The sequence below is a fragment of the Sciurus vulgaris genome (genome assembly GCF_902686455.1).
Source record: "Sciurus vulgaris genome assembly, chromosome: 7".
NCBI classification, from domain to species: domain Eukaryota; kingdom Metazoa; phylum Chordata; class Mammalia; order Rodentia; family Sciuridae; genus Sciurus; species Sciurus vulgaris.
Window position 1 is genome coordinate 12154533 of NC_136467.1, and position 23291 is coordinate 12177823.

A 23291-nucleotide genomic window follows, 5' to 3' on the forward strand; every position below is an offset into this window, starting at 1 on the left:
ACACTAGAGGACCCAGGTGGCAGAGGAGAATCGGAACTCAGAGGGCCCTGAGTCCCGAGGAGGAGGGAGCGTCGGGGCTGAGGGAGCAACAGGGGAGGTGGTGACAACCAACGGAAGGATGGAACCGAGTGCGGACTGCGGTGGGGCACTTGAGCAACCTACCTCCAGCGTTCCTTCTCCCGCCTTCTCCCGAATCAGCGACGCACGGGGGTTTTGCTGCCCTGGTCTTTGTGGTACCAAGAGCAGCAGGAGACTGACACACCAGCAGTAACACCCTCGTCACCTCAGCCATCAGATGCCCACATCGAGGGGGGAAGGACCACAGTGTGTGCCCGCGGGACACTTCCAGGACCTCTCCTCCCTCAACCCCTATCTCCAAACACAGTGACACACGCATCCACTCACAGCTGGGGCGCTAGAGGAAACTGCAGAATGACTCAGAACAAATGAAGGCAGCTACACTGTGGGGCTGAGACCTCATTAAAAGGTGGGCCTCCGCTCTGAGTCACGAAAGGCAGACGGTTCACCTAGTCTGTACAGTCCGGGTCTCGCTGGCCTGCGACATGCACAAGACTACAAGAGGCACCAGGACAGCCGGATCAGGATGCCCAACCCCGCTCCACAGGGAAGGCCTTGGTGAGGCAGCTTAACGAAGCCTCCCTCTCTTGGACACTGTGAAAGATCAGACAAGAGTCAAGGCACCCAAACAGGAGCGAGCCAGAACGAGATCACAACCATCACTGTAACTATAAAGGGGAGCAGCCGCAGCCACACTCAGCCAGGTGGCCGAGGTGCTTCTCCTGATGCCCTCACATGAGGCCCCGCAGCCACTGCTGCCTAAGCAGCCCCCCCTAGCCCATCAGACAGCTGATTGTTTTACCAAAGAGGTCTACATAGAGTTCAGTCTTGCTCCCCTCCCCCAAAATCATTTATTCACCAATTACAGAAGATAAGACTTTTTAAAATGCCAAAACAATGGCACATAACGTGGACTGGTGTCAGTAATCTGGAGATCTCGAACCACCACCACGGACATAACTGATTCTGGTCTCAACCTAATAATTTATTGGCCATCTCCAGGTTCTTAATTACTGAACACCCCTAGTGTCTCTTAGCACATTAAAAAAGTAAAGCACGAATAGCTAATCCCACCCGACCAATTAATTAGACTTGAAAAAACAAAATTCAAAACACCACTTGGCTAAACAAACGGGGTGCTTCTCAGATTGTAGGTACTTGATAATTGATTCTGCTGTGTCAATAATAAGTCAAGACCCAGCCAAGGCTGGATTCAGATATGTACTCCAAGTCAGAATCATGAACCCAGAGCTCACAGATTTCTAAAGGGGAAGTCTGTGGACACATGTCATGAGACTGGTGCCCTCCATGGAATGCATGCAACTTGTATTTGCAGTTTTTTGGAGTTTCATTGCTTTCATCAGATTCTCGATTGGTCCACTCCAAATAATTTCCTAAACAAGGTAAAAGCGAAGAGCAGAGAGGACTCGGGAATAAAGTATTTAACGATCTTGACCTTTGACCCTTACCTTAAAAAGCCTGCACAAGCCAGGCATAGTGGCGCGCACCTGAAATTCCAGCCTCTCAGGAGGCCGAGGCGGGAAGATTGTGAGTTCAAAGCCAGCCTCAGCAACTCAGTGAGGCCCTAAGTAACTCAGTGAGACTCTGTCTCTGAAATAAAATATAAAAAGGGGCTGGGGATGTGGATCAGTGGTTAAGCACCCTGGGTTCAATCCCTGGTACCAAAACAAAAAAACAAAAAACCCTGCACGAATCTTAGGGGTTTTAACTTCGGTGAGCTGTGTGAAGGACCACAGATGACCAATGCTGATTTCAATAGGGTCTAAGATTTTTCTTTCTTCTAAGCAGCTCTCCATATTCCTGAGGACAAAAAGTAACATCAACCAAAACGCTGCATTAGATTGGGCGTCTGGGCAGAAGACAGACAGGGAGAGGCATCGGAGCAGGGCAGAGGCGCTGACCCATTCAGAGGTGTGGTGGCTTACCCAAGGACCCAGAAAGTGATTATCAGTGTAAGAGGTAGGGCCAAAAAAGCCCATGTGCTCTGGGTCCACCCTGTCCAGACGGCCTCACTTAAGAATACAGGGGACATGCAAATGAGATTTACACTGAGATTAGGGTTTGGCATGAAAAGTTCAAACTCCCAGCTGGGTGTGTGCCTGTGATTCCAGCAACTCCTTCTTCTCTCCCCAAAAGCAAAATGATACTGAAGTCTCCATAAGTGTCTGACTGTGACCCAGGAAGTCTAGAGAGGAAACAGATCATAAATAGAGGGCTGCGGCATGGAGGAGGAGTGAAACGGGAACCTACAGGCAACCGCTTCCTGACGCTCAGCAGGTGTGCCACCATGAGAGCGGTGTGTCACAGTGCACGGGCTGAGGCCCCACTCCTCCGGCACAGGCCGCTGGCTGGTTACTTTTCACTTAACTTTTCTAATATACATATATATATATGTATATTTTTAGTTACAGATGGACACAATATGTTTATTTATTTTCATGTGGTGCTGAGGATCGACCCCAGGGCCTCACCCGTGCTAGGCAAGCGCTCTACCACTGAGCCTGACCCCAGCCCCTCGCCTAACCTTTGACAGGCTTGGAAAGGACAGATGTGGCCCTCTCCGTCTCATCTCAGCATGGGAGCAAAACAGCATCCTTGCTACTTCCTGGGAAAGAGCAAGGAGGAGCCTGCACCAGAAATAACTGTGGCCCATGAGTCATTAGGTGGCGACCGCCCTGTCCATAGTTATGCTTCTCTGCTCTGTCAGGTCAAAGCCGCGCGTGGCCTCAGCTCAGGGAGACTCCAGTCGCCTTCCTGTTAGTCATCGTCCTGGTGCTGTGAGGACAGGGCGTGTAATTATCCCTTCAGCCTTGGGCTGGCTTGACAGCGACATCATTCGAGCCGGGGCTCCACCTGACAAGCCCCATCCTGCAGCCCGCCCCTCGCGGTGACTCATGCCACCGCAGAAGCTGCCTCTGCCCGTCTTCCTCTTGTTTTCTCCTCCTTCAGTTTGTGACCTGATGATGATTCTTAGTAAGGACTGATTTTTTTCTTTCCCAGAAAAACAGGATGAAAAGGGAAAGTCTCGGGAAGAAGAAGAAAGCAGGAGCAGGAGCAAGACGGCAGGACGCTGCTGAGGCAGGAAACAAAGGAGAGGAGGACGGACAGCAAAGCGCCCTGCCAAAGAACCGCCCGCAGCCCAGGACGCGGAGGGCGGGAAGACGGTGATGCAGGACCTCCGATCCTTCCAGCTTCACCATGTCAGGTGCCGTCACCCCACTCTCCAGAGGGAGGCCTGAAGAGCCAGGAGGGGTGAAGGAGCACCCAGCCCCCCAGAGTCAGTGCTCTGGGCTTCCAGTCAGTCCCCCGGCTCCAGAGTCCCTGCCTTTCATGATGCTCTGCTTCCCAACACTGCATACTCCACATTTAATACAGAAAAGACATCTTGTCCACATTTGCATGCAAACACGCAACCCCAGAGGCCACCCAACCCTAGCCCAGGTCTCACTTTGAGAAGCCACCCTGGTAGCGGCGATCCCCATGTGTCTGGGCCCTGCTGGCTGACAACTCAGCACCCCATCGCCTCGCCTCAGCTTGCTTCCGTCCAGACACACACTTGGCCAAGGGGAATCAACGCCATGGACGGAGCAGGGGCAGCTACAGACTAGCAAGGAAAGTCAAGAGCAAGACTTCCTCCCGCTGCCTTCCCATCAAATGCGACCTTCCCTGCTTGCCAGGATGCGCTCTCTGCTCCAGACCGCTCTCCCGGCAGCTGCCTGCGCAGGGGGTGCCCTGCCGGTTCTCCAGGCCTTCAGACACTTCCAGCTCACCGTTCCCTCACCCTAGTCCCTCCCCAGCTCCCTGCACTGGAATTGGGGGTTCTCTTTCTTTTTTGCATTTTGATAAATGACTGATACCTGAACCCTGGTGCACAGAGTGTATAGTGATCCTTGACCCAGTAGGATGGGACTCCCGCTTTCCTGTACGTGCCAACCCATCTGCCACACCCAGCAAAGGGGTGGCATCTGCCTGGCACATCAAGGTCAGACCCAGAAGAACAGGACATGAATACCTTGGACATAGGAAGGTGGAAAAAACAAATCCAAGTAGCCACAACAAGATTAAATGCCCTTCAGAGTCCAGTGAAAACCCAGCACAGACTCCTCAAGCAGGCCCACAAGCTTGCTACCAAGTCTCTTCAAAAGAGCATGGCAGAAGGGTGCACCTGAGGACCAGGCGCGAAACTCAGCCCAACGCTGTTCCTTGTCAAGCCCGTGTCCTCCCAGCCCTTCTCCACAAGAGGTGGAGCCTGCAGGACGTAGTCACGGCCTCCACCACTGAAGGAGGCAGACCTCACACACAGTCATCATCCAGTTATTCTCAATAGCGTTTCAGAAGAGCTCATCAGTTCATGACAGCGTACTGGAGGAGGATTCCCTAAAGGGCAACAGGCCTTGTCCTCACGCAGGAGCCAAGGACCCCATTCTTACAGCCCTGGCTTCCAAGTCTTTTCATCCCTTGGGGCAGTTCGGGATGATCTGACCACTAACACTAACTCCAAGAAGCCTGGGTGGCAGCTGAGACACTGAAGTCACGCAGATGGACTCATTTCGGTGACATTCTTTAGCATGTTTATCTGACACTGAAGCCCCCGGATGAAGTGGTCACTGGTTGAGTAGAGCGGGAAGGCCCTCAAAAATGTGTGCACCTGGACACATGCAGGGATGGCTAAAAGCTGGGTAACTGCCCCAGGTCAACAGTGGCAAATCCCCGTGGGCAAATTCAGGTTTCCAACCATCAACTCAAGATTTCTCCCCAGGACACTACTGTCTGCAAGAAAAGGCTGCCGGGGCTTAAATCGTCATGCAAGATAGTCATGCTACCGGAGGACACACACCCAGATCATCTTTCAGCAGCAGAGCATTTGCTCTGAGAATACTCCCCCATCCATTCCAATAGGAATTAGGTCAAATAACTTGCATTCAGAAGCAGGTATGTTTAGATTAAGAGACTAAAGATGATGATATTAATCTAAGATGGGAAGTCATGAGGAAAGACTACCATCCATAAATTGTGCTTTAGTTTGCCCTTCTAATGAGAAACATCTTACATCCCATGAAATAATGCAGGAAACTCAAAGAAAGGTGTATGCTTGGAAGTGCTGGAAAAACCAACCATGTAGTCCAGTAATCTTTGCCCATTCCTGTAGCTGCTTAGATATGCAAGCCCTTCCAAGCAAGTCATGTAAAAGCCTGAAAAGGTTGAGCTACGTGGGTGGGCAGGAGTTAAATATTAAATGCAAGTTATGTTCACACTGTGTACAAAAAACCTAACATTAGTGTGCATTCTTTTCTTCTACCTTGAAAAAACAAACAAGACAAAATATATCTTAAACATGATTAACTTGCAAAGAGCACAACACACGGTTGTCATGCTGTATATCTCCAGATTCTCAATGCTCTGTTCTATCAACACAACGCCTACAAACTGCAAAAATAATCACTGCCAAAGCTACACGAGGTGATTACATAAATTTCTTCTAACAAAGCTGCAAAATTATTTAATCGGGAAGAACTAAATTAAAAAGTCTGCTCACCTTGTAGAAAACGGGTTTCATCTTTGCGGATTTTCTTTGACAGCATTAAGCCCAATACAAGTGTGTGCTATGCTCCCAGATTTTACAAGCAGAAAAGTCTTTGCTACATGTGAATTCTCCCTTTCTCTCTTTTCAGACACATTTTACAGGGCTAATATTTTCATAGGCTTTTCTGATACCTGTCTCTGACTAAACTATTTCAGAGATCAAGTCACAGACCTAAGAACGAAAAAGGGAAAAGTCGATGATGCCAAAGAACTAGTGTGCAAAGAAAGTTCTCATCCCCTCAGCCATCCAGAGAGCTTAGAGAGGACAGCCAGAATCCCCTGTGGAAAGAAAATAGTATCTTCTCATCCGCATAATAACCTGAGACATTTTTAGAGTAAAATCAACTTTCGATGGAGAAAATCGTGCAAGCATATGTCCACATTCAGATCAGAAGCTAATCCATGAAAATCCATGCCCTCAATCACTTACCTGCTACACATAAAAGAGAGAAGTTCAAAGGAGACTGCTCCCTCTGGGAGAAAGGATCACATCCAAGTCAGCTGCAGAGAGAGGCGAGAGGCGCACGTCCTCTCTCGCCTCATCCCCAGGCAATGAAATGAATCAGTTCCAAACTGCTCCTCCCAGTCATCTCCGGGGGACACACGGCGCCACTGCCTCTTCCTCCAAGGCTCACGCCTTCCCCTCGAGCCCCACCCCACCCCGGGAGCCTGCCTGCTTGGAGAGGCACCAGGTTACGGCAGACGTGGAGACGGCAGAACCACCCAGTGCTACATCTTCAGAACCAGCCAAGAGCAGGACTCGCAGCGCCAGTGGCACTTCCACGGCGACTGCTTAGCGCACCTTGAATTCCCACGACAAACCCCAAACTCTGCAACCCCCTGGCCTGAAGAGAGGCTGTTTATTCCTTTAGCTCCCAACTATGACAATAGCGCATGCTGACTGCTAACAATACTGGGGGGAAAACATCCCCCACGCTGGAGAGGCTGACAGGGTCACACAAAGAGCGGTGACAGTAATAGGCACCCTTAAGGAGAAAGAAGGCAATCAATTATGAACCATTTGCAGAAATTGCCGGGCTGTCAAAAGCCCCGGGTACAGCTGTGCTTCATCAAGCCAGGCTTCGTTTGATTTTCAATGGAAATTATTCCTTATTCTCGAGTCTAGAATACTTGTTAGTAAAATATCCCAAATGGCCCAGGTTCAACCAGAGTCTAATCTGAAAAGAAGTTAATGACCCCGAGAAGACCCAGGAGCACTTGCGGTCTTCTCCCTAAAGAGGACCCACCTCCTTGTGGAGAACAGGGCCTGGGGGCTCCCTGAGGGATCCGCTCCTCACACACTGGGCTTTGGGACCTCCCGCCACCATTCGAAACAGAAGAGGACTGCTTTCAGACACTACCTGATGTTTCCAGGAGATTAGAAAAGTATGGATTGAAAAATTTTTTTGTCATTAAATTTAAAACTTTTCATTCATATCCATCTCAATTATTATTTGTGACATCTGATTCTGAACACATGAACACAGCAACCACCCAGCATTTCCCTATTATTTAAAAAAAAAGTGTACTGAAGTTCATTATTAAGTGTAGATACCTTCTTATTTGAAAATACTGGAAGGGGATTACTGTAAACGTGAGAGGAATTTAGCAGCAAATGATTAACCTACTACTCACACAAGCCAAGCATTCCTAATCTAAAAATCCAACATTCGAGCCCTGCATAAAGTCACCTCCAGCAGCTAGGTGTATAAGGTGTACATAAAACAAATAAATTTCACGTTTAGAATTGGGTCCCGGCCCCAAGATACCACAAACACATAATGCAAATGTTTCAAAATTTGAAAAAATCTGAAGTCCAAATTCTTTTGGTGTCTGGAATTCTGGATAGGGGATAGTTGACTGGTATTCTCTTGCAAGAGCTTCTTTCTCCAGAGTTCTTCAGTGTGTATATAAGCATGCATGAATGCATGTACTTGCATTCTCCCTTCACCATGAGTAACAATGGAAATCAAAGCTCAGATCACCCCAATGCCAACCTGACCTGCAGCATTAACTGCTCTAACTGATGCTCCAAGGTTGACTTTATAGCAGCTCCATCTTCTGCAGTCACTGACATAGAACAGTTGGAAATGGCATTAACATGCTAACTTTCCATATATCTATTTTACCGAATCTTAAAATACAATAAATTTGGGGTGGGGAATGAATTTCGTTCTTAAGAACTTCGCGTGTAACTCAAGCAGATAATCAGAGAGAAAGCCATTAGCCCTGATGGCACTAAGTGACTTCTCCCATGCTGTGCCCGTGCCTCGGGGCACACTTGCTTTACCTAGAGCACCTCACTTTGTGGGTGTTTCAGGAATGTTTGCTTTCTTAAAAAAAACAAGACGGACATTTATCTATTTGATGCTGGAGGAGCAACTGCATCATTAAAAATATTGATGAATATGTGCTATGATACTGGTTTCTAAAAGCAAATAACCCACCAGAGACAGAACAGGAATAAGACCGAACACGCTGATGGACTTCAGTTCAGGAAGAGAAACTGCATCCTGGGGCCATGAGCAGAGCAGTGAAGGCCCCTGAGGAGCTGGCAGGGAAGCGTAGGGAGCCATGGGAGGAGGCAGATGGGGAACAGAGTAAAGGGGAGAGGAGAGAGGACAGGGGAGGCTGAGCCCAGGGGTGACTCTGAAGGTGCAGGCTCTCTCCTGATGGCCCTTCACAGTGGACCTCACATCCACAAAGGGCGGAGCACAAGGCTCAGCCGTGTGGAGACTGCCACCAAGGGACTGGCTCCTGCTGTTGGTCTAAACTCAAATGGCATAAGGCCCCACTCTTTTACTTAAATACTTCTGTTGTGATGGTTTAGATGTGATGTGTCCCCCCAAAAGCTCCGGTGTGGAATGTTCAGAGGTGAGACAACTGGATGGCAAGAGCTGCAACCTAACCCGTTCATCCGAGCATGAGTGGGCCGACTGGATGGTAACTGCAGGCAGGTGGGCATGGCCACAGGCGGTGGGTCACTGGAGGGCATGTGGTAGGAGGGCTCACCTTCCCCGTGGCCAGCCCCTTTCCCTCTCTCTGCTTCCCGGCCACCATGAACACTCAGGCAGTTCTCCTCCACCACAGCCTTCCTCCATGATGTTCTGCCTCACCTTGGACTAAATCTTTGAAACTGTGAGCCAGAATGAACTTTTCCTCCATGCTCTTATCAGGTATTTTGATCACGGTGACGTAAAGCCATTTGATCACGGTGACGTAAAGCCAACTAACATCCCTGTCATTGCTCATCTTTCTTCCATTCGTATTTTGTATTTAAGAGAAAAGCAAGGAACACAAAAGAGTTATAATTTCAAAATCGAGACTGGATTTTAAAGTACATCACGTCAGACCATTTCTGCAAGGAGCCGACTACAGTTAAACATGCATGAAAAGAAGGGCATCTAACAAGAGCCACTGAGGATGTTGAAAAAACTGGACCCCCAGTCCGTGGCTGATGGGTGTAGGAGGGTGCAGGGCTGTGGGGACCAGCTGGGTATTCCTCAGAGCTCGGCAGGACGACTGCGGATGGAGCAGCCCCCTCCCTGGTGCATACCCGAAATGATGGAAGACAAAAGCAAGCAGTTCAGCAGACATGTGTGCACCAGCGTTCCCCAAGCCCTCCCTCCTGCTAGCCAAGCAGCAGCACCAACCCAAGCACCGACCAACAGATGAATGGGCAAACGAAGTGTGACCCACACAAGCAAGGGGATAGATACTGTTCAGTCTCAATAAGGAACGGAAATCTGACCCAGGCGACAAGACGGGTGAACTCAGATGAAGTGAAAAGTGTCCGGACAAAAGGAAAATACTCCATCATTCCACTAATTTATGAGGGACCTGGAATTGGCAAATGAGAGAAGGTACAACAGAGGCTACCAAGGGGACAGGGTAAGAGGAGGAAGAGAATCGTTCTTTGTGGGGCAGAGCTTCTGTGTGGAGTAAGAGATGGACGATGGAGAAGGCTGCAAAACAGCGTGAATGTGCTTGAACAACACATTTTCAAGCAACACTGAAGTGTAGGCTTGAAGACGGTGACGATGACACATTCCATGTTACGTAATTTCTACCAACACAACAAAATGAGAGCATTTCAAAAATGGCTTATCTTTGGTCCCTGACCCCAGCCAAAAAAAAAAAAGAAGGCAGAAAGGAACAGAAGAGTAATTTAACACGACTTTCAGAACACCTGAACTTAGGACTTCCTTGTCAAAATAGCGAAGTAAAACCGTCCTCAGGTAGGAATGCGGCTGTTTGCGCTCACGTTAATGGCACGCCACAAGTCCTGTCTAAAGTCGGTGGTGCCCATTAGTACTTAACTTCAAAAAAATAAAAAGGAAACTATATTCTTTAAGGGAAAGAAAACGTGTGGACTGGGGCAAGACGGGTCTGTCTCCCTCTCCCACCCCAAGTGGAGGGGGCGCTCACCCACCCGCCTGGCTCTCGGTTGCAACGGGGCGGCTTACCCTGAAGGTCTGCTCCATCTTCTCCCTGTGGGACACCTGGTCCAGAGTGCCATCTGTCTGACTCCTCTTCAGACCAGTGGTGACGTCAGGAACATTGCTGAAATCTGCAGGGGAAAAGGGACAAGGACACACGTGACTTTGGCCACCTACAAAGAGCAGAATGGCCCAGAAGAGAGAGCCAGGAAAGACCACTGCCCACACGTAGAGGGCAGCAGACGGCTGCCTCAACCAGCCTGAGGTCTCGGTGTGCACACAGCTGGCCCTCCGGGACGGAGCTGGGCTCCCACTGGCTGAGGAAGCCACGTCTTCTGCTTGTTTTGCTCAAAGGAGCCAATCAAAATAATGGCTTAACACCCATGTCCCCCTTGCCATGGCTGTGCAACCTGTACTTCAACAAGCTCGGATGGTACATAGTGTTTTTGGACAAAGAATCAAACAGCAAGACCTTTTTTGGTATGGCCCTATTTTTGGCTAAGTGAGGGCAAAATTACCAGAAATCTCTTAGAAAACTAATGATGTCACATCACAGACACACTGCAATCCATAACTTGCTCACATGCAAGTATGATTCTTTTTCAGGCATCAACCATGAATTTGTCTGAAATTGAAAATATCAGAACACATCCTGTTGACTAACTCTGAGAGGAAAGGTGAAGGGGTAATTAGTGGTAGGTAGAGCACATGGCTTTCCAGGAGACAGCCACACAAACCCCAAGCTCCTCGTTCTCAAGTTCACAAATTCAAGACAGATGGAAAGACCGGCCTCTACCAGAACACACGGGCTCTCCTTCCAGTGCTGGCATGTGACGGACACTCCCCTCAGCCAGGTGAAGCCAGAGGTCTCGGGTTCCAGGCAGCTACAGCAAGAAGCCAGTCTGTCCCTGCTGGTGGAGCCCAAAAGGCAGGGACAAGCTTGTAGACAAAGGAACTGTCTATGCCGGGGGCAGGGAGGGCGGTCTCTGGAAGACCTTAGGAAGCCCTGAGAGCCCTAGGCAGCGGACGACAGAGGGGCAGGGACGCTGGTACCCGATCCACGCCGACACTACCGATCACTCTACAGGCACTTACTTATGAGATGGGGGTGGGGGTGTGCAGGACGCAGCTCCATGAGCTACAAAATTCTGCACCTCCAGTTTCTTCTTCCCTTCGCCTCTTCCAACACCCTGATCCCACCCATAAAAAGACCAGATAATCCAAGTCCCACCTGAGTGATGTCAGCTGTAGGGCTAAGTTGGTCTAGATGAGGCCGAGTTGATCCCACGGCCGAAGCCGTCCCGGGCTCAAAGCCACAGCTCAGAGGCAGTGCCCCACTGCAAGCAGACTCCTGGGGGTAGCTGAGGCCCTCCCCAAAGTGACCAGCCAGTGCTCCTCTACTGCAGCCACCAAGCTCTCCTAGGAGACCCACTGGACCCTCCCAGGAAAACAGCCCTCCCTCCCCTGGATTCGGCACAGTGCCTCTCTCCTGCCATCCATTCGACACACACTTTTGAGCCCTACCTGTTTTCCAGGCACTGGGGCAGCTGCCCAGGACCCAAAAATAAGTAGACATTCCCCCAGTCTGCTTCTGGCCAGGGGCAGGGCAGGGAGGAGCGAGCCGTCCCGGCAGGGCCGCATGGGGACGCTGGGCAGGGAAGCCACCCTCATCTGAGGGGCTCTGTCTGGAAGGTGAAGATGAGGAGGGAGCAGGGGAGGGGCTCCAGGAGTGGACGCAGCTGACGGCGCAGGAGCAGCGGACCAGGGGCTCCGTGTGGCTGCAGCGGAGGGTCGGGCAGGGAGGGCAGGCGCCCTGGACTGCGAGACCTTGCAGACAGGCCGGAAGGTCACAGGAACGCTGCAGGCACGTGGCACAAGGACCCAATGAACACGGAATAGAGTAGTAGCCAGAAAGCGAGTGGTAGCAGAGTCTGAGGAGGCAGATGCCATGAGTCTCCTCTCTGTCACCTATTAGGTGACCCGGAGAAGAGAGGTCTTGAGGGGGATGCCTGGTTTTGCGTCTTGGGTGACTGGGTAGAGGGGGAACCGGAAGGGGCAGGAATGGGATGATAAACTCGGCATTGCTCCCACCTGCCAGGGGGAGAGAGTAGTCAGTGGTCAGGCCCAGAAAGGTCTGCACAGGGGCGGGTCTGGAGGCCGTCGGAGCACAGCCGACGGTGAAGCCAGGGGTGATGGAACCCACCAGAGAACACATCCAGAGCCACGGCGGGGCCAAGGACAGCACCTGGAAACACCAAGGCAACAGGGGGCAGGAGAGGAGCGGCCCTGCGGAGCCACCTGTCTTCACAGGGAGTGTGAGGAAGTCAGGAGACCGTGACGCCACAGAAGCCACACGCTGGGAAGCCCATTACCTAGTAATGGAACCAAATCTGCACTGTGGCTGCTTCACCTCCTAAAGAAGGAGCTTTGGTATTTCCAGAGAAGCCCAGGAAACACGACACAGTCCCCACATGCACTCATTCATGAGGAAGATTCCAGTGGCACCCACTGACTCGCCAGCAGGCACCAAAGGCTGGAGGTACCCAGGTGCTCTTCATGGCGAGACCCATGAAGAGTCAGACCCGGCAAGGGCACAGGAGCTTGGGAGCCTGCAGTGCCAGATGGACGCTAGGGAAAATAGCACGGGAGATGTCACGGCGGGTGCCAGGCAAACTCTGAGTCATTCACCTGATTTATTCCCAAAACTTGGAACTAAAATGTGGGAAACTCCCTAAGCCAGTGTTTCTTACAGAGAGAGACTTATTCACTTTCTGAAGCCACGTTTCAGGTAAGCAGGACAAAAGGAGGGACATTTACCTCGCAACAGATATGAGACCCTTCCTGTCAGACTCAGCGGCCCCAGGACAAAGGCTTAGCTACAACCCACAAGGCTCCCCCAACCCCCTCACTGCCTTCGGCTTCAGGGAGCTTTACTGGACAGAATGGCCGCAGGAACCAATTTCCGGGACCCAAGAGGAAAAGGCAGCTCTGGACAGTTCCTGATATCTGCCAAGAGAGAAAATTTCAGAGCTAGCCCACCACCCAAATTCCGCAGAGGCAGAATGTATCTGAGCATATGCAGAGTCCCTATGGTAACCAGCAATGTGCCAGAGCTGTCCCAGAGATTGACCCGGCTCCAAGAGTCTGCACTTCACCAGAACCTGCATTCCTGCAAAAGGAGCAGGCCTGGGTCTTCTTTCTAGAGGAGAAATAAGGAAAAAGTACATTCTGGAAGGATGGAAGGCTAGCTATAAAAAGGGCGTAAGCTGGTAAGATCCAAATGCTTACTTACAACACTGGTTTAAACAGGCATCCTGTCCTGGAGCGAGATGCCTGCACAGCCCCACGTACATTCCACCCACGTCCTGAGCAGGGGCTGCTAACGGGTAAATATATCCTACAAAAAAACCAGCTTCCACCTGGCAGGGCCTTCTCATCAGGATGCACGTACTCTGACGTGTTTCCAGGGCTCTTCATTCCTTGGGGACAACATGAAGCATTTGCTTCCTGCCCACCCTGCACTCAGTATCATAAAGTACCAGTGTCCAGACACTTCTTTGTATTTATACAAACAAATTTATTTATATACAACTGTAAATAAATTTAAAAGAAGAGAAAATTAAGCAAGCAGTAAACTCGAGAGAACTATTTCTATCTGCTAGATATATCTGTTATGGTTTGAATGTGAGGTGTCCCCCAAAAGCTCATGTGTGAGACAATGCAGGAATGTTTAGAGGAGAAATGATTGGGTTGTAAGAGCTTTAACCCAATCAGTGAATTAATTCCCTGACAGGATTAACTGAGTAGTAACTGAAGGTGGGTAGGGTGTGGCTGGAGGAGGTGGGTCACTGGGGGTGTGCCTTTGGGGTATATATTTTGTACCTGGTGGGTAGAGTCCCCCTCTCTCTGCTTCCTGATCATCATGTGAGCTGCTTCCCTCAGCCACACCCTTCTGCCATGATGTTCTGCTTCACCTCAAGCCCTGAGGAATGGGGCCAGCTGTCCATGGACTAAGACCTCTGAAACCTTGAGCCCTCAAATAAACTTTTCCTCCTCTACAATCGTTCTGGTCAGGCCTTTTAGTCAGAGCAGTGAAAAAATATCCAAAAAAATATCCTTTGTCTTTCTCAACTTACTCCTTGTGAAAATTAAGTTAGGAGTGAAGTACTGCAATTTGGAAAACCAACATTTAACATGGCCAATGAGAGCTTCTATTTGGTAGCTGAGTGAGCAGAGCCCCAGTACCCTGGCTTATAGGATTGGCTTCCCATGTGGACCCCCACCCACTGGATTCATCAATTCCCCCACTGGTGCTGGGCACTGAGCATCCACCAGGTGCTAGGTCAGGTGCCACAATGAGCCCAGGCCCACCCATCTTTCTCCTAATCAATCAATACTTTGAGGAGATGGATGACAGGCAGGCAAACTATCAGGGAGAGCAAGCTCTGCATTTCCATGCAGACACCTCAGGGGAAACACGAGGCTTTAGGTATGAAAACCTGGTAATTGTTCCTTCTTGACCTGTGCTCAATTAGTGCCACTGTCCCCAAAGCTGGCAACCCCAAATCCTTTACAATTAAAGGGCAAAACCCGTGTTAAACTAGCATCCTGGGTACCAACTTAAAAAGAGAAACATCAAGAAATGCTAAAGTTAAGGTCGCCTCACCCACGCAGCTCGTAATCTTGAATTCAGAGTTATACAGCTGCATCACCTTCAATCCAGTGGCGCACAGCTGTTGTGCAAGATGCAGCTTTGCCGCTTATTCCCCCTGCCAGGTAAGACACAGCGGCATACCCCAGGCTACCTCCGACAGGCACGGGGGGCCGTTCCTTGGGAGGGTGGCACAGGGACGCCTGGGAGAGGGTGTGGTTGCAGTGGTCGCCCTGCTGACTCCGACCTGCACCCTAGAACTGCAGGCAGCTAGTTGATGCCCTCCCAGGACCCCAGTCTTGCTGGCTGCCTCCTCTCTACTCAACTAGGTGGCGAGAGAACAGGCATAAAAGTTCTTTCCGCCCCTGGACACCACCGAGGCGGCTGCCAGCTGACCCCAGAGATCCCAGGCATGTCAGGATGGGTGAGGGTTCTCTGCCACAGCAGCAGCCAGGACCCGTCTCCTGAGGACAGGCAACTGGCTCAAGGACTCTGGCCGAAAGCCTGAGAGCACCTCCTGCATCCTTGGCCAGCAGTTATAGGAGAAATTGAGGCTACTGACCTCTGTACCAAGACAAGAAATGCAAAATGACAGAATACTGGGGGTGCAGTGAGACTTTTTGAGAAATGAAGGATCCTAGTTGCTAAGAAGTGACCGTGACCCCCAGAACTTGTGTTGAAGATTCAGGGTCAGACTTCCCTAGGACTAGGCTGCAGGCGGATGACAGCAGGGATACCGCACAGCTCTGTCCCCAGGGGCAGTGCCGGGAGATGGGGCCTAATGAGGGACTCAGGTCACCAGACCAGTGCCACTGTACGAGGGGTTCTGGGGGTGGGATCACCTACTGCCCCGTGAGGATGCAGAGCGCAGGCTCCGTCTGGATCAGAATCGCCAGACCCGCCAGTGCCTCGGTGTGGGACTTCCCAGCTCCAGAACTGCAAGCCGGGGAGCTCTGCTCAGCGATCACCCCACCGAGGTGTTGTTACAGAAGCACAAGGGACAGACAGGAGCGCGGCGTCAGGAGCAGCTCTGCCTCCATCTGGGACCTGAGGATCCCTGGGACAGAGGGAAAGAATGGGGCAGCAGGGCAGGGAGCTATCCTTCCCCTGTGCTGGGAATGCTGGGAATCACACCCGGGTCTCTACCACGGCACTACACCCCGAGCCCCAGAAGCCGTTTTCACAGTGTTTCCCAGGTTTCAAGGTATGTATTATGGCACACTCCCCGTCAACACTATCAGATCCAAAAGCCCCTTTCTGATACTATATGCTTACACTCCCCTGAAATAAAAATCATATTTAATATACTCTACCTCCACATATTTTCATTAAAAAAATACACACAAAATAAAATGCTGTCCTAGCAGTAACGAAGGGAGAAAAATAGATGGAAAGTAGTTTTTAATTTTGTAAAATACGTGTTTCCGTGTGCAAAGGGTGGGCACAACCTCTCCAGAACCTGTGTGGAAGCTGTCCATCGTGGGCACTGTGGAGAACCACAGCCAGAGTCACAGACCACCCACAGCCAGGGGTCCTGGATGCCACCTGCAGGACTCAATTTTCCAAAAAGGGTAAAACTTTGGGCAAAGTTCTGAACGAAACAAAGGGCACGTGTGCCTTGCCTTGTTGGTCTGTGGCACTCCTGGAAATCCCAAAGCACGCTCCAGCAAGTGGGGGCAGCTAGTTCTTGGTTCAGATCATTATGAACATGTATCCCCAAAACAGACCCACAAACTTCCAAGATGTCATGGAGTTGGCAGTGCCACCTTCTCTGGGACACGCCTCTCCTTCTCCCCATGGCCAGGACCTCAACTTTTTCTCTGGGAGAGTCGAGTGGCATCAGAGAATGCAAAGTGCACCAAAAGCGCCCAGCTGAGAGCTGCAATCACCGAACATTAGGCTCCTCACCCCACAAGCAAGATCAAATATGCTCACTACAACAATTAAAAATACCACAGCCAGAGAAGCACCTGGGCATATTCATCCGCAGATCTCATCTGAGGCCAAACTATTTCTCATTGATTACATCATCAATCCTGAGAACCCCCTCTGATGTGAAAATTAGTATCCTCTTCCATAAAGAAAGTGGAAACAATTTTTAAATAAAATCAAAGAAGCTCAAAGTGAAGTCTAAATGATTTAAGCTTTCAACTACACAATCCACTGTGGCATTAGAGTCGTGCATCGGTGACTTTAATACTTACATTCTACCATGTACTCACATTCAGATAACATAGTTTGTGTGAATTCTGCTCTTAATCTATTTGATTTTTCAATTTCTCAGAATTTCCACTGGGCAATTCCACAAATGAACAGCTTGTAGAGAATCAAAGAACTTTAGATCAGAAAAGAAACCTAGAAATTGTTCTATCCAATTTCTTCCTTCCTTTAAATACAAATGCAACTTTAAGAGAAGATAAATATTTTGGTAAATCAAAGCCCAGTGAAGGAATGTCAGCATTTTCTAAATATAAATTTAAACTTTTTGTTCAGTTCTCCAAGCTTCACCCATTGCTACGAAACTCTGCATAAATGCTCACAACATGCTTACAGTACAAAGAGCACACTGAACAGTGAGTTCCTTTGCAAAGAGGCTTAGAGTCTCCCAATTTTTAAATTTAAATGTGCAAACTTGGTGTGGCAATGCTTATTTTTAACTAATACCAATTTCTCTGAATTTTATTCATGCTCTTACTTTAAAATGCAGTGGTTTGTGACACCTTTCACTAACAACATTTGCTGTGCTCTATCATGTAGGCAAATATCTCTCATTATCAGTCAGTAAGACAAAAATGAAACAAATTTGTTTAAATGAAATAGTGGAAATAATAGATGGACTGTTCTGTGAAAGAAAAACAACTGAGTTAGCCACAAAATTAATCAAGTTCTAAACTGCACTATTAACCAAAAGATCACCAGTTAAAAATTACATACCTCTAATATAGATAAAAATCAATCTGTTTGACCCTTATCTAGGACTCTTCGTTATTCTTTTTCTTGAGGTTAAGAAACTCAAAGCAGCAGACTGCATGTCACTGTCAAGTTTGCAGAGAGGTAAATTCTGTCATCGCATAAATACCATACCAGAAAAAAATGTAAATTTCATAAATCTCTCAAGTCCACTTAACCTGAGGTCACAATCCAATCGATGATGTTCTTGACAAAGCCAGCTCAATTTTGGTGATAAAGAGAAGCAAATGCCAGTAGAAAATGTTTCCTAATAACAGGCTGCCACGATTTGATTCACTGTCTCGGGATAAATACCCTTAGAGTCTCAAGAGGAGCCGAAGCGTGGCAGGGTCAGAATGTACCTCCCTGCTGACTGCAGCATGCAGCTCCTCTGCGGACCGTGGCAGAAGGCTCTGGAAACACCCACATCCTCCTGCAGACAGCTCTGACTGTGACCCAGGCGGAGTACGCAGCCCAAAAGAGGAGAGCCTCCCACTTTACCACATCAGGGTCCCCAGTGACAAATATGAAGCCCAGGATAAAGGAGATCTTCCACCAAGGTTTTGGTACAACCAAACGCTGACACTCCCAGACATGGGAGAGTCACCAAACGCCATGCTTATTACATTCAGGGGTGTATGACAGACAACTTTGTATTTCAGACACTTAAAGAATTTTAATAACGTGGAGTTTCGGTATAACTCTTATGAACAATTTAACTCAGAATTCTATTCAAAGATCCAAGAAAAAAAAAAGCAGAAAAAAAGTATGCATGAATTATGAGAATGTTGCTAAGGAAAGCCCCAGCAGGCCGGTCCTCAGTGAGCGCTACCGTCTGCTGCACGGAAAGGCCGTAAGACAGAGGCAGGAAGTACGAACTCATGCTACAACCTGCATGGGCAAGAAAACATCACTCCAAGTGAAAGAAATCAGACGTAACAGGCCACCTATTGTACAACTCCATTTATAGAAAATGTCTAGAATTGGCTGATCCATAGAGATGTGTGGCTACCAGAAGCTAGGGGGACATGTCATTCTTCCAAAGCCAGGTACAGTGGTACACACCTGTAATCCCAGCTTCTCAGGAGGCCGAGGCAGGAGGATCACAAGTTGGGAGTCCAGTCTGGGTAACTGGGTGAGGCCCTGTCATAAAAATAAAAGGGCTGGGAATGTAGCTCAGTGGCAGAACACTTGCCTAGCATGCGTGAGACTCTCAGTACAAATCCCAGCGATAGACAGACAGTCACACACACTGATCGAGAATAAAGACAGTGAAAGTATTACGACAAGCAACTGATCTTTCACCAAATGACCACAAGGCAGGCAGTTCCTATTCACCACCCCCAGGCCCCAGACAAGAACCGCGATGAGAAGACAAGGGCCATCGTCAGTTCAGCTAAATCTAAATCTGCTTTATTAAAGGGCAAATTATGAGTGGGTTTTACTCTGTGGATTAATAGAGAAATCCTTAAAAGGGGGGAAATAAACAAGGTTGAAGTCCAGACATGTCCCCATGTGGAGGGAAAAGCCAGGTGACACGGGACTAACCTTACCCAAGACTGACTGTGACCTTCTCCAAGCTCCCAGTGACTTCCGCGTCTCTGCCTTGATTTACCCAGCTGTGAGAGTGAGATGATAATAACACATCTCTGCTCCATAGGGGTGAAGCAAGGGGTAATTAGTGCTCCTAAGCTCTGTGGAATCTCTCTAGTGAGACAGCCTGCTATTATTCCAGCCCTAACAAACACCTTCCCCACAGCAGTCAAGACCTGACTATTTAAAGAGGTAATGAGATGCCTGCGAACCGAAATGGGATTCTTGATCCATTGCTTCACAAACTTTCTTAAGAAATGCACCTTCCTGAAGTCATTAAATTGTTACTTTAATCGTATGAAATAAATGAATTTTAGAGAAAGGAAAATAAAAGACTGAACTGTCCTGTCCAGTCCCTTGTTAGGAGTTGAAGCAAGAGAAAGCAGAGTCACCTGCCCCAGCTCACACAGAACTAACCCAGGGACAAGAGTCCAGACACGCCTCCTCTGGACCCAGCCTTTCACACTGAAAATGCATCTATCAGTTCTGACCTACCCTGGTGACACACAAGTTCCTGTTCCCTTTTAGTTGTGGTTTTTAGTTTATCTACATCACAGACACCAATCAACCCACTACAATTGCAAACGGGGCGGATATGGGACGCCAGCTGGGCTTTGCAGACTGCCAGCATGGAGTAACTCTTGGGAGCAAAGCATCTGGTTCCCAGCCCAGCACAGCCAAAGGCCAGCTCAGAGTCCCCTCCGTGTGCTGCAAGCAAGCAGAGACCTCAGTTGTGACCCCGCAGCAGATGGAAGAAGAGCCGGGAAGTCTCTAGTGCACACCGTGGATTCTGCTCATGCCCACAGACTGCTCTCAGCGAAGCCCCAACCCATGCCAAGCATCCCAACACCTTCCTTTTGCTCAGTGGCTACTTACTCAACATCTGCCATTGACCAAGAGCTGCGAGAGCCGCCTGTCTCAGGCATCTCTGCCTTCTACCAAGTCCCTGTGTTCCAGGGATTTTCAGGAGCAGATAAATCCGCAAGGCAACAGGTGCTAACTTCAGGGTGCTCAGAGCTCAAAACGGGAGCGCCCAGGACTCTCCAGTGCCACCTGCAGGCAGCCCCTCCCTCTCACACAACACAGTCCTAAAAGAGGGGTGCAGACCTGAGCAGAGATTCTGCAAAATCCCACTCCTGGGATCCTCAGAGTGTTCTGAAGTTTCTATCACATCTCACCTTTACACACACCTTCCCACATCTTCGTCTCCTTTCCCAGCTCAGGCAAATAGACCTCCGCAAGGTCAACTGACATCTGAAGGCTCGTTAGCCAAGGCACACCTGATGACTGGCATTCAAGGTCATGGGTATTAAACTTAGACTTTTTATCAACATTTATAACCCCCTTCTCCCCTCATTTTTATAAAATAATAATGATTAATGAAAAGACAACTAAAATTCATAGACGCCTGACATGGTCATTCATCCAAATACATGAAATTTGGAATTCAAGTCACAGCTGGCAGTTCAGGAGAGAACAGTGTGTTGGAAAGGTAAGTGACACCATGGACGATAACGTGTCCTTGAATTCAGCAGTTTTAAAGTGCTTCGCTGGCAACTCCAGGTTCAAGTCAGTCCCCGGGGAGACCTGTACAAGGAGGGTCCTTCTGTTGCTCCAGAAACTCTCTAGAGAGCATCTTCTTTTTCTGCAAGGGGAGCCAGAGCCCTAGCAGAAGGGCTCAATAATTTTACTAACAATTTCACATGCCTAGTTCCAAAGGAATTTTCCTAGAGCTACCAAGAAGTAACAAAACTGGGTAACTTGAACTTTGTCACATTTTCTCATTTTATGTTAAAGAGGTTAATGACTCCCCCAGAAAAGGATTTGTAAATGGGTAACTTACAAATGATCAGAGCTGATTACTGTAGCATCAGAAATAGATGTATAAGATGCAACAGTTCCTCACTGAATGGTCTGAAAGGAACTGATGTCCTACAACTGTATTTCAAAAGGTTATTGATTTTTTTCCTCCTACATACAAATGTGTTTGCTTTACATGAGGAGTGAAAATCTTTAAAGTACGAAGTTGTCACTCAAACCTTTTTCTTTACGTTGCTAATTTTGATCGATTCTGTGGGATTTTTACAGATGGATTTTCATTACAAGCCATTTGAAGATCATCTTGGAGGCAGGAGATATGCAACAGAGACTTAGCACAGTGCCCCAGTGTCCTGGCCAGTTCTCTCAGGGACTCTCCATTGTCCCTCAGGCTGAACAGCTTGGCTTCCAGATGTCCCGGGGCTCCATCCTCCACCTCCTCAGGCCTCTGCTCCATGCCCTGTGCTCTCCTGAGTTCTGCTGGATTTACAGCGGCACCCTGCCCGCCCCAGCTCCTGTTGGGCCTGCTCTAACTTTGCCATTCCACTCACTCCCGGTGAACATCCTGTGTAATTGATTATGCTCTGCCCACCCTCTATTTCCTGCACTGCAATGGGAGAAGACTTTTCTAACCTGCTGTGTTCACTGTACCTCTCCAACAACAGTCCCTGCCACACCATAACCTGTGGGAAGCCATCCTTACTAGCAGAATCAGACGGTTCCCTGTCTAGATTCCCTACGAGAATGGCTCCCCTAACTCCTCCTATCCTGTCCATCACAGAAGCTCCTACCGGTCCTGGTCCCCTTTACCTGTGTGTTATAGATAAAGGAGAATTGGGAGACTCCATGTTGTCATAAGAGGCCAGAGCTGGTACGGCTAGACCCGTCACGCCCCTCTCATTTAAAAAGAGTATTGGCTCTTGTGTGTTATTGAGTAGAGAAGTTTTGGGGTAATAGACTGAAAAATAACCAACATCATCCTCTGGCAGTTAACCCTTTTCTCATCCACACGAGACATGGCTGAGAGTCCCTCACCACAACCAGTCACTAAACAGCTGTTAAATGAACACATGAAAGAAAAGTTAAGAAGAGAAAACTATTTTTTCCAGAGACCACGTTTCTCAGCTGGGCCTGAGGGTGCTCTCTGCAGGCAATGCACCCTACGGTGGGGGTGGAGGCTGCTTCCTGGACCTAACTGAAGGCCTTGAGTTCGGAATGAAGTACAAGAGTTCATTTCCCAATTTTGAGGTAAATTTTTTTTTTTCCAAATTATTCATACCACAGATTAAACCTCAAGACACAAAGAGTTGATGCCCTTCTTGGCCACAAGTGTGACTTTCTACACTTTAAACAACCACCGCTGGGAGACAGCATAGGTGTTCACGTACCGCGAGGGAGGGAGTGGGCCACCAATGGTGGAGTGGCTCCGTGGCCTCTTTCCCACATCCAGGCCCTATTATTTCCATATCTTTTATTCACTGATTCAAATGTTCAAGCACATATTTATTGAGTGCTCTGCTTTCGTGCTGGGGATTTATGGATGCTCGAAGAGTCCCTGCCGAGGGAGGCCAAGTCCCCCTGCCGACCGCGGGCTCTGGTGCAGGGCGGCCAGGGCCCCGGCACACAGGCCCCACCTCCCACCCCATCGCTCAGCGTGGTGGGAGCAGCTCCTGCGCCCTTCCCCGCACGGGCAGAGGGGTCTGTCTTGCTCGAGTGTGACGGGACCACTCTGGAGGGAACTCAGGCTTGACCCGCTTCTCGGCCTGAAGTCCCACTTCCTCCTCCCGCTTCCCCTTGGCACCAGAACTTCCAACGATCTCACACTCTGCCCCACAGCCAGGCTCCCATCCCCCTGCCCACTTCCCTCCTCCTCTGCCCCTTCATGCTTCAGAGTCCAGCATAAAGGAGACCCTCCCTCACAGTGGCCCTGACCACGTCCACATGAGCTTTCTGCCCCTGGTGTTACTGCTGCCTGAAGATACAGCAGCCCTTCTCGAAGCGTGCTCGGTAGCATCCTAGGGCCACTGAGACCCTTTTGAGGAATGTCCAAGTTCAAAATTACTCCCAGAATGATAGTAAGCATCACGTGCCCTTTTCTCCAAGGTCATCTGCACAGATGGTGCAATGCACTGGTGGGCGACTCTCATGGTGGCTTAGCA

At 49.3% G+C, this 23291-nt stretch overlaps 1 protein-coding gene across 4 annotated transcripts in view; it reads right to left on the minus strand.

Moving 5' to 3' along the window:
• Window positions 1-23291, minus strand: part of TIAM2 (TIAM Rac1 associated GEF 2) — a 204890-nt gene that overhangs the window by 26318 nt on the left and 155281 nt on the right. For all 4 annotated transcript variants that reach the window (XM_079148668.1, XM_079148666.1, XM_079148667.1 and 1 more), the window contains one exon: window positions 10149-10252. In XM_079148668.1, coding sequence (XP_079004794.1) covers window positions 10149-10252 — 104 coding nt within the window. The remainder of the gene's footprint in view (window positions 1-10148; window positions 10253-23291) is intronic.